General features: G+C 40.6%; 1 protein-coding gene across 1 annotated transcript in view; it reads left to right on the top strand.

Annotated features, from left to right (window-relative positions):
- Positions 1-12374, top strand: part of LOC126470163 (katanin p60 ATPase-containing subunit A-like 1) — a 169402-nt gene extending 157028 nt beyond the window's left edge. Inside the window, exons 8-9 of the mRNA XM_050097790.1 lie at positions 9093-9219; positions 12134-12374. Of these exons, the coding sequence (XP_049953747.1) occupies positions 9093-9219; positions 12134-12332 (326 nt within the window). The 3' untranslated portion in view covers positions 12333-12374. The remainder of the gene's footprint in view (positions 1-9092; positions 9220-12133) is intronic.
- The last annotated feature ends 291 nt before the right edge of the window (positions 12375-12665 follow it).

Genomic DNA, 12665 nt, shown 5'->3' with positions numbered 1-12665 from the left:
GTGGTCTGTCCGCAAGACGTCCATTGCTTCGTCTACCATTGACGCAGAACCAAAGACGTCTCCGTCGCCAATGGTGTGATGACAGACGGATGTGGACGGCAGAATGGAATGACGTTGTCTTTACTGACGAGGCACGCTTCTGTCTGCAGCTCCACGATGGTCGAATTCCAGTGTGGAGACACCGTGGAGAGAGGATGCTGGACAGCTGCATTATGCACCGCCACACTGGTCTTGCACCGGGTATTATGGTATGGGGCGGTATTGGATATTACTCTCGCACGCCTCTAGTACGCATTGCCGGTACTTTAAATAGTCGGCGCTACATATCCGAGGTGCTGGAGCCAGTTGTCCTTCCTTACCTTCAGGGCTCGGCCACAGCCGTATTTCAACAGGATAATGCGCGACCACACGTGGCACGCATTGTCCAAAGGTTCTTCGTCAATAACCAGATTGAAGTGCTTCCCTGGCCGGCTCGCTCTCCGGATCTTTCGCCGATAGAAAACATGTGGTCCATGGTTGCTCAACGAGTGACCCAGATTACATCCCTAGCTGCCACACCAGATGATCTTTGGCAACGTGTGGAAGCTGCTTGGGCTGCTGTACCCCAGGAACACATCCAACGTCTCTTTGACTCAATGCCGAGACGTGTGGCAGCGGTGATCTCCAACAATGGCGGCTACTCTGGCTACTGATTCTGGCAGGAACCACATGTCACAGACGTCTGTAAACGTAATCATTTGATACTTGGTCAACATGTTATCTACAAAATAAATTTTGTTGTGCTACCTCTTGTCTTTCTTGGTGTTGCATTTACGGTGGCCAGCAGTGTATGTGTTGCACAGTTAACTGATTGCAACACCGCGACAGTGTTTCTCTCCCCTTTCGTTGATAGTGTTCTGTCACAAGAAAGTTCATAGTTGAACTGACTGATCACAGTTCCATACAGAACTAATATCGATGTTTTCTCTCGTGACATGCTCATTGACGTCAGCAACAAACGTTTGAGCTCTTTCAATCAGCTCTTCTTCGTCATCCTTATCTTTTTGTGCTTGGAGCATAGTGATACGGCGTGATGTTATCCTATACTCCTTTTTCAAATTAGTAATAAATCCTAGTGAAGCTGTAAAGTTTGTACACCCGAGATTTCTGGCTACGTCCAATGCCCAATGTTGTAAATGCCAATAATGAACGGTGGAACCGCATTCTCGCGCTTCATCGAATTTCGCCATTACACGCTCCTTGATGGTCTTGAACAGCAGTGTACGATTTCCTTTGAAAACTGTATTTCCTTCTCTTTTCTTTGCCACGTAATCCAGTATGTTTTTAATATTGCTTTTAGACTTCAGTTTAGGATATCTTTTCAGAAGCTTGTCGTATGTGTCGAAACCTCTTACGTAATAATCATCGTACATGTTCTCGAGTGTGTTGTCATCAAACGCCGTGATGATACTTGCAACTTTAACCTTCTTCTTAGGAGACGGTTGGTATTCACTGTCACTGCTTCCATCGCCTCTTCCCGCACTTGCCGTAGCACTACCGTTTGCAATGAGTTGTTCGTCATTATCATCCCTATCATCATCATTATGTGTTAGTGTAAAAACAGTATCTGTTTCTAACTTATGCTCATATTTCTGCGCTATAATAGACACCAGAAAACATGCGAATGATTCGTCTTCTACACCAATACCATCTTCGCGAAGAAGGGTTCTTCGTAACTTCTTCTCAACCAATCGCAATACATTAGCAGGATTGATTATCAATCGCCGACCCATCTGACGCTTCAATACACAAATAATGTCACAAAACGCAACTTCAGAGGCACGCTGCACCGTCCCTACTGGTCCCGACTGGCGTACCGGCAGGTCAGAGTGCAATGCGGCATGGCATACGCAGTGCCTCTAACGGACGACTGCAGAGCTTTGCAGATGCGGGAGTATCAATAGTGCAATAAGAGACCTTTACATTATTTCTCACACTATTTTGGTGTATTTGTGTTTGTTCGAGCCCAAGTACTTTCCTGGTCAGTGGCAAGAAGCAACACAGTTCAATGCAGAAATACATACACATTGCGTGAAAAGATGTAATAAAGTTGAATAACATTACTGTCAAAAGCTGCTAAATGGAGGTCCCCATAAACCCATTGGATTATACAGCTTATACAGCTGTCTCACAGCCAGCCACAGGTTTCAAGTCCGTCATTACATTGCTAGCTGTGAGACGGACCGAGCAGCTATAGCGCCTCCTTAGTGTTTCTTCTTCGCTGTTACTAGATGGCATGAACGTAATATACCATTGGAAAGTTGAGAAATCGGTCTGTTTGGTGGTGAGTACCACACACGATTTCTTTCGATATTTTACGAGTTTTAAGCAAACACTTTCAGGTTTTGTTTGGTTTATTCTCCCCAATCCCATCAAGAAAACACCCCCCAGAAGTTGTGCAGTGTGTAAAGCAAGGAAGAAGAAAAGTGATACACGATATGAATGTGAGAAACTCTAGTGGCGTTGAACATGCCTGCATTTTTCGGGTATATCACACCAACAAAAACTTCTAAAACAGTATTATCTTCATTCCTCAACAATTCAATAAATAGTGAGGATAGATTTATAAAGAACTGTAATCAAAAATATATATAACTTTGAGGAAAGTGTGTAAGACAACATATGATGATTTTCGTAAATTTAAATAGTAAATGTATGGTCAACTGCGGGAAAAATATTAGTAAGTCACTGGGTGAAATGGGAGAAAGTTGAAGAATGGATGTGAACTAAAATAAAGTAGGATATGAGAAATATACTTAAAATGCACTTAAACTGGGCAGTTCACATTCGTATTCGTAGGCAGGAACAAATGTCAACAGCAAAACCAATTTCTGTTTTATATGAAACGAAAACAAATATGGAATTATTTACTCCAACAATCAATACAGATGCAAGCAAAAATCGAGCAGAATACAATCAGCTTATTCACAGTGCAGTTCAAAGAGTGCAATACACACAGGAAGTCATATATCAGGAACACAATGCGATGAAACCCACTTCTGTTTACTGCGAAACGAAATCAAATACGGAAGACATTAAATCACTCGATAAGAAAGCGAGATGATGTACTGATAATTTTGCAGTGCTCCAAATGTCATGGCAGAGAATCGAGGTCATGTTACCGGAAGTCCCCCTAATGTGAATTTCACCCCCCCCCCCTCCCACTACACACACATCGCTCTGCTGAGACTACCAGACACTGACTATGCGAGAACTGTCTCCAGTGTTCACGAGATCCAAATTGAATCACATAACTGTAGTGCTTATGACGGGTCAAAACTGCACTAGAATGTTGGCTCCCACAAAGATAATGCACTAAGACTTATACAAAAAACCTTAAGATAGTAAACACTAGTCTAGAAAGTAAAATACAAAGGTACAATTCACTTTTTCGAAGAAATACGTGGGAATAAAAATTAAACTATGCACTGTGAATAAAACAAACTAATATCGCTCCAGGTGCGTCTGTGGAAGCGGTGCCGCAAAAATGCGTGAAAGGACCAGAGCTGTCACGACGGTCCCACGTGGCACGCACACATGCGAGTCAGCAGAAGAAGCAACGGCAGTGCGAACTGAGCTGTCGTATAGTACAGACGCGAATTTCGAGATTCTGTAATTTCAGTCCGTGGATCAGGAGGGTCGAGCTTAACGCGAGCTCCCCACAGACTCATACGGATCTTTGTTTTTCACTCTCCCTTTGCTTCATCATGTCTGCGAAACACACAGCACCCCCACGATCACGAGAAAAAGATTCGTTTCGTTCCGGACATGCTTCCACTGTTCTCCTGCCCTCACACAACCAGACGACACGCTCGTCACCGAGGAGGGTACACCGTCTGGGGTCGGTGTTCGAGCGGAACTGTTATGCAAAGACAATTATCGCGATCGACGGTTAATGGACATTGCGAATCAATTTCATTTTTGTCACTTGTTCATTTACTCATTTGACAAAATAATTTTCGGAAAGTGTACTTATCAATTTCCTGTTACCACACCGTCGAACAAAGTGCGTGGGTGTCAGTAAAGTCGGATCACTCTACAACTGACATGTAAGCGGCGATACCCACACGTTCCCGCTTCACTGGTGACCCCAACACGATCGCTACGCTAAATACGCGGTGATGAACTTTCATCAGTGTGAGTGATGCAGAATTACAAGTGATCTAACGCTTTCGTCCTCGCGTATGAAGAGTGAGTTCACGAACAAAACTTCGTGAACTAGGCGCTAAAGCAAGGTGACAGCTTTGGAAGAACTGCAAAAGACAATAGACAGTGTACAACAGACAATACTTGAGCTGCTAGTGTGCAACCAGAGACTGGAGAACAAGTTTACGGGAGTGGCAGAAAGCACAGGATGTGTGTTTTGGTTAGGCTGCCCTCCATTTGGCCCCGTGGCCCAATCATGTGGTTCAGCCAAGTGGAGGCAGTTTTCATGAGCAACATCACCTGTGACCTCGCCAAATTTGGACATGTCATGAGCCAGCTAGATCAAGACTATGCAGCCAAAGTGTGGGATATCACCACCACGCCGACATAGTCTTCATATAAGTGACTAACAGAGGAGTTAATAAGGTGAATTGCATCACTGCGGGAACAACAGGTGAATCAGTTGCTGCGACAACAGGAGAGATTAGATTAGATTAGATTAATACTAGTTCCATGGATCATGAATACGATATTTTGTAATGATGTGGAACGAGTCAAATTTTCCAATACATGACATAATTAAGTTAATTTAACAACATAATTAAGTTAATATAACAACTTTTTTATTTTTTGTTTTTTTTTTAATTTTTTTAATAATTTTTTTGTTTGGTTTTTTTTCTTTTTTTCTTAATTTATATCTAAAAATTCCTCTATGGAGTAGAAGGAGTTGTCATTCAGAAATTCTTTTAATTTCTTCTTAAATACTTGTTGGTTATCTGTCAGACTTTTGATACTATTTGGTAAGTGACCAAAGACTTTAGTGGCAGTATAATTCACCCCTTTCTGTGCCAAAATTAGATTTAATATTGAATAGTGAAGATCATCCTTTCTCCTAGTATTGTAGTTATGCACACTTCTATTACTTTTCAATTGGGTTTGGTTGTTAATAACAAATTTCATAAGAGAGTATATATACTGAGAAGCTACTGTGAATATCTCTAGATCCTTAAATAAATGTCTGCAGGATGATCTTGGGTGGACTCCAGCTATTATTCTGACTACACGCTTTTGTGCAATAAATATTTTATTCCTCAGTGATGAATTACCTCAAAATATGATGCCATATGCAAGCAATGAGTGAAAATAGACGTAGTAAGCTAATTTACTAAGATGTTTATCACCAAAATTTGTAATGACCCTTATTGCATAAGTAGCTGAACTCAAACGTTTCAGCAGATCATCAATGTGTTTCTTCCAATTTAATCTCACATCAATGGACACACCTAAAAATTTTCAATATTCTACCTTAGCTATATGCTTCTGATTAAGGTCTATATTTATTAATGGCGTCATACCATTTACTGTACGGAAGTGTATCTACTGTGTCTTATCAAAATTCAGTGAGAGTCCGTTTACAAGGAACCACTTAGTAATTTTCTGAAAGACATTATTGACAATTTCATCAGTTAATTCTTGTTTGTCAGGTGTGATTACTATACCTGTATCATCAGCAAAGAGAACTAACTTTGCCTCTTCATGAATATAGAATGGCAAGTTATTAATATATATTAAGAACAACAACAGACCCAAGACTGACCCTTGTGGAACCCCATTCTTGATAGTTTCCCAGTTTGAGGAATGTGCTGATCTTTGCATATTATGAGAACTGCTTATTTCAATGTGCAATGACAGGAGGCCATCGCAGTTCCTGCGCCATTTTCAGAGCCTCGCACAGTCCGACATGGTCCTAGACTTGCTATTGCGTGCTGTCTGGATGCGCAGCCTTCCAGCACAAGTGCAAGCAGCCATTGCTGCACAAACAGAAATGCAGCTGGACACTGTCATGGACTTGGCTGATAGGGTGTGTGACGCACCGGCAACAACACCCAATACCACCGCCGTGGCAGCCTACAATGCTGTCGCCGTGCCTGCAAATTTGGCTTTGTGGTGATATATGTCTCCCGTAGTTACCAGTACAGATGCCAACCTGCCCTACCTAGTTCGAGACCTGGCCGCAAAGGTGGCAGTACACAGGTCGACCAGTTGGCACCTCACAAACAGAGAGCAGCAGTCCCCATAGTGGCACAGATTTCGATACCACCGATCTGGCTCCCACCACCATCAGCGTGATACCAGCCATTCTGGTGGTAAGCCGACAACATTAGAGCACTGCTGGTATCATTCCTGCTTTAGCTATAAAGCGACAAAGTGTCGGCCTCTCTGCTTGCACCCAAATGCCAGCTGCAAATGGGCCTAGGTTCACCCAGCTGCAGTGCAATATCCAGGCATCTCCTCAAAATGGAATGGCCTAGCAGCGTGAAGTACCTCATCTGCATGGGTTCCAATCTGTCTCTTTCCCCTTGATTTATGCTAAGAGCTTGCTAGAAGGCCTAGACAATCTCTTATGGTGGCAAACAACTCAACAATAAAAATGTACAGCACTTGTCACAGAAATTTGGATCCTGGACTGTGTCGCACCTTTCCTTGTAAGTTAGTTGTGGCTGATGTCAACAAACCAATCCTGGGTGCGAGTTTCCTTGGTCACAACAACATATTAGCTGACATTACAAGTGCCCTTCTGATTTGACAACAAATTTGAAAATAGAGGGACAGTAACAGCTGGCTGCCTCGTTCAGTGTTAAACTAGTGAAGTTCCCCAGACCATATGCAGATATACTGGACAAATTTCCAGAGCGCACTTGTCTGCCTTGTGCACTGAGGCATGTCGAACATTCAGCAGTCCACCACATTATGACTACATGTGGACCACCAACCTCATGCTGTCCACATCAACTTGCACCCAAGTGACTTGCTGTAGTAAAGGCTGAGTTCGAGGCCGTGTTGTGACAATGCATTGTTCGTCCACCATGTAGCCAATGGTCCTCTGCCTTGCAATTTGTGCCAAAGAAAGATAATTTTTGGTGCCCATGAGGAGATTGGTTGGTTGGTTGGTTTTGGGGAAGGAGACCAGACAGCGAGGTCATCGGTCTCATCGGATTAGGGAAGGACGGGGAAGGAAGTCGGCCGTGCCATGCCCATGAGGAGACTACCTACCTTAAATGCACAAACGGTGCCAGACCGATACCTCAAACCACGCTTATAGAATTGTAGCCACACCTTGGTGGGCTCTGTTATACTTAGCAAAATTAACTGCACGAAGGTGTTCATGCAGATCCCTGTGGCACCTGAAGACACTCAGAAAACAGTAATTATAATGCCCTTCATTCTTTTTGAAAGCTTATACTTGTCATTCGGTCTACAGAATATTGCCCAGACATAGCAGCATTTACTGGATGGCATTTTACGAGGCATATTTGTGGTATTTATTGTACCTCACTGATATCCTCATCTATTCAAAGTCATCTGAATGCCATCACTGCCACATAACGACCATCTTTCAGTGGCTGAGCGAGGCCGGCATAGTCATTAATCCCTCAAAAATTATGTTTGGGGTCACAGAAATTGAGTTTCAAGGGCATTTACTCAGAGCCACTACTGGGTAAGGTGCAGGGGATGTTGAACAAGGCGCACCCACAGACACACAAAGGCTTACGCCACTATCTTGACATGATAAATTTTTATCGGTGCCATCTGCCTAATGCCACCACATTGCTGGAACCTCTGACTGTGGTGCTACGTGGTCCTACCTTGAAGCCGGCCAGTGTGGCAGTGCGGTTCTAGGCACTTCAGTCTGGAACTGCGTGACCGCTACGGTCACAGTTTCGAATCCTACCTCGGGCATGGATGTATGTGATGTCCTTAGGTTAGTTAGGTTTAAGTAGTTCTAAGTTCTAGGGGACTGATGACCACAGATGTTAAGTCCCATAGTGCTCAGAGCCATTTGAACCATTTTTTCCTACCTTGAAGGGAGAGACCCTTGTTAACTGGTAGTATGCAATGGAGAGAGGATCTATTAACTCCAAACGAAGCCTTGCAGAAGTGACACTGCTCTCTCACCTGGTGCACGGCGCTCAACTGGCTGTGGTCATGAATGCTAGCCAGACAGCTATAGGTGCAGTGCTTCAACAGCGCATTGGCAGCAGCTGGCAGATGCTCAGTTTCTTCTCATGGAAGCTTTCAGAGTGGCAACACACATGGAGTGCTAAGGATTGTGAGTTGCTTGCGTTGTTCAAGGCAGTAAAATGCTGCCGCCTATCAGTAGAAGCTCATCCCTTTGTAATTTTCACCAACCACAAGCCCCTAACTCACGTATTTCAGTACAATAATACCACGTGTACGCCACACCAATACTGGCAGTTGGAGTACGTGTCACAGTTCTTCACGGACATCCTCCATTACCACAATAAAGAAAAATTTTAATGGAGCAAAAAATAGTACATTCATAGTGAAAAATGCAACAGGAAATGACAGTGAAAGGAAGTTTGTTGACATTAATCAATAGCAGTTGAAACAGAAACAGCAGTATCTTTCATAAATATAATACAACAGTGAAAAATGACATTTCCTAACATTTATACAAACCTAGCAATGCACAGGAAGGAGTAAATTATCCAGCTGTTGTCTCTCTTCCAAGATTTGTGTAGTGATCTTGAGGATGTTATGCGTATAAAATAATTTTGAAAACAAATTACTCTACACAGAATATATGCAGAGTTTGTTCTACTGGACAAGTGAAGACTATGTTATGTATCTTAAACCCAGTGCATCATTTGAGCACATTCCGTAAACTGACTTAGAGACAGTGGATGTCGTAAAGAGTTTGGTGTATCCACACAGTCTGTGTTACTGATGAGAATTAATTTGCCTTCATTACACAGAATAAATCCTATATTATTTGTATGTGGCAGTTTCTTCCTTTCCAATTTCTCTTTCACAGACTTTGTGTAATGGACCCTTTTTTACACAGATTGTCATTACTGATGTCAGGATGTTTCATGTTGTTTCAGATGAAACAAGATCTGCCTTGGTGAAACTATGCCTAGAAGGAGTAAATGTTGATCCCTCTCTAGATACTAACAAAGTTGCTGACAGCCTTAAGGGCTACACAGGATCAGACATAAGTAATGTATGTCGGTAAGTAAAATACAATTTGTTGAAAATCAAAGTACACTAATAAGGCAGAACATTATGACCATCTTTCTTCCATTTAAATGAGGGAAGCTGATAACCAAAGCAACTTGACAAATATGATTTTCCAGTGAATATCACAGATGTGACATGGCTTGAAAAATGAAACAGTGCTGGAGGAGATAATAGTGCTTGAGAGCACACAATTCATGATTCATGATTGCTCATGTCTTTCTGCACCCATGTGTGTGCACTAATTTATCCATTGACACCAATACATATTATGTCATTCAGCATTACAGGATTCACCTTAGAAAATAGTGTAAGAGAAATGCGTTATCTTCTCTAATAAATCAGGCTTCTTGTTTCATTATGTTAAATGATGGACCAGAACATAGTGGCATCTTGGAGATCACCTGAACAACACACACATCATGAGACATAAATAAATAGGCCAGTGATCACAATACCATGTTATGAGTGGCATCCATCTGTGTTTACCTCAGCATTACACAAGGCAATTAGTAATATCCCTGTTATGATCAAGTTTTTATGCCAGTGGTTGACTCACAGAAAATTACATGAATGATCAGTATATTCTTGCTTATAAATGTAGACTGTCACTAATAAAATACTAAATAAAGTAGTTAAACATATTAGTAATAGTATTAACTGAAAGACTTCGAATATTCTGTACTACTGTCAGTCATGCTGCATGGTAGCTTATGTAACAGTGACCCAACTGCTAATGGTTGACACAGTAATTTCATTTCATAAATAACAACAGGTCACACTTATCTCTGTAACATAATAGACCATTATATGAATAAATCACTGCACACTGTTATGATTTAAGCTACTTCATGAAACCATCATTCTCTCATATATCATATAACAAATTAGAGTTAATAAGTCTGACAGACAACAAGCAGCCTTGTTTAACTTTCAAAGAGGAAAAATTCTGCGCAGTATGAAGCATGAATTATGGATGCCAGTATGGAATCAGAGGACAATTGAGCCACAGGCTAAAATCCTACCTACATGACAGACAAGAGAAAATAATCTCAGATGGGATCAACATGTAGGTAAGAGGGCTGGAGTCCAAATGGGGAATGGTAAATTATGGAGCCCTACAAGACTCTGTCCTCAGTCACCTGCTATTTCTTATCCACAAGCATTGTGATACACTATAAAACATCCACAGATGTAGAGTTTAATGCCATATTATTACTTGCAGATGTTCCGAACTGGTTCACAGTAAATTCCCTGACAATAAACCTCATCAAAACCAATTATATTTACCTCCATTCTAATCAGGAAAGCCCATAAGAAATTAACACTGCACTTGAGGGCCATCAGATACAGTGGGCATATTGTTTGAAATAATTAGGCATACTAATGAATAACAGGTTTAACTGTGAACATCACATCCTTCAAATCTTGAAAAGGATAATCTCCCAACTCTGAGACATCAACGTCTCAAAATCTGCTTATTTTGGTTACTTCCAGTCGCTCATCTTGTGCGGCAGTTCACTGATACTGAAAAAAGTCTTTATCATCCAGAGAAAGATTGTCAGAGTGGTGTGTGGACTGCCTCTAAAAATTTCATGTCCTAATCTTTTGAAGCAAATAGAGATATTAATTACTACCTCTCAAAATCTCTTTTTGATCGTGCCATTCATGCGTCACAATACTTCTCAATATGAAATAAATGAATGAGTACTGCCATCGCCATAACACAAGAAGCAAATGTGGCATACAATAAAACTTGAAGAATTTTCTCTAATGCAAAAATGTGTAAAATGCACTAGCACAAAAATCTTGAACTCACCTCCAAGTCATATTAAATCCCTACAAGGCAGTAACTGAATGTTTAAAAGTAAGCTGGAGCAGTTTCATCTTGAAAAAGTTTCTGTTCTCTAGACAAATTCTTTAACAGACACAGGTAAGAGCATTTTCCATATCTACCTGTGTTTTGCTGTTTTATTGTCTCTTTCTTCTTTAATTAGATCTTATAAATCACATTGTGTCCTGTAAGTTATAAAGATGGTTACTGTATTTTATAAATCAAAGGCTGTGTTTAGGTAATATCTGAAATTTACATTTTAAACTCTGTATTGACATAAACATACAAAATGAGTTAACACTTTCAAGTCATTCCACAAGCATGTGTGATCACACAATAATGGATAAATGGAATGTGTATCAGAATAAATAAATAAAATCACATTCCACTATTTCTCTGGCAATTTCAGTTTCTATCTACAGTGAAAGGAATTTTTCCTCATCACATAATAAGTATTCTCAATGGGTTACAACTTAGATGACATTGCAGGCCAATGGATAGAGATCATAGCTTTTCAACAAGCTGTGTGTTAAGTAAACATTGGATTTAAAATGGTGAAAAATTGCAGTGTATATCATGCAATGAAATAGCAATAAATGGTACAGTTGGACAGTTGTAATATATCACTGTCTATCTCACAGCCTCTAGTGAACACAATAAGTGATAACAAACAGTAACTGGTGTCACATCAGACTGTAGCACGTGATATTTCTGACACATGATGCTTATGAACCAGTACTAATTACCTGTTGTGCTTTGCAGTGACAATCATTTCTGTTGTCAGAATGGTATAGAAACTTGAAGTGGGCAAGATCAGAGAAAATAATGCTTGCTCAGTTTAGTTGTACCAGACATTTGAGTATTGACTCAGATGCAAATTGATGCTGAGGATTCAAACACAAATGGCAGAAGGTCACCTATGTTGTGGTACTGAGTTATGGATTCTAATGTGTTATAGATTCCAGAGCTCAGTATAAAATGCATGAAATGTTACTAAAAAAACCACCCCACTTGATCCTGAAACAGTAAATTAAACCTTTGTGTAATTATTCATGTTTTGTGTGCTCTTCTCAGGGATGCTGCCCTTATGGCAATGAGGCATAAAATATGTGGCAGGAGTCCAGAAGAAATTAAGAAAATCAAGAAAGAAGATGTTGATCTACCAGTAACTATGCAGGATTTTGATGAAGCATTAACAAGATGTAAAAAAAGTGTATCAGCAGGAGACATTGCAAAATATGAAGTTTGGATGGAAGAATTTGGATCTTGCTAGAGACCTTGAAGTGATGATTATTTTTTATGAAGTGTAAAATGACATGTGATATAATTTTCTAGCATGTTCAGACTGAAATAAAGATTATCCATGTATGGTATTCTTAAACTAATCTTTCCCATACTCACTAACCATTATTACTGATTTGCTCATTTTTTGAAACAAAATATTTACTAATTGTGTCTGGACTATTTGTTAAGATTTACTGTGGTGTGTTCTATAGAATCGAACAAAGATATGAAAATTGTTTTGCCTCATTCTCATTAAGAAGAAAGAATTCTTATTGTAGCGTTTGGCTGTCAGCGTTAGTCCTATGTACTTTATATGGGCAGT

This window comes from Schistocerca serialis, chromosome 3 (genome assembly GCF_023864345.2).
Source record: "Schistocerca serialis cubense isolate TAMUIC-IGC-003099 chromosome 3, iqSchSeri2.2, whole genome shotgun sequence".
Taxonomy (NCBI): Eukaryota; Metazoa; Arthropoda; class Insecta; order Orthoptera; family Acrididae; genus Schistocerca; species Schistocerca serialis.
The sequence above is the reverse complement of the archived record's forward strand: the minus strand, read 5'-3'. Positions and strand labels throughout refer to the sequence as shown.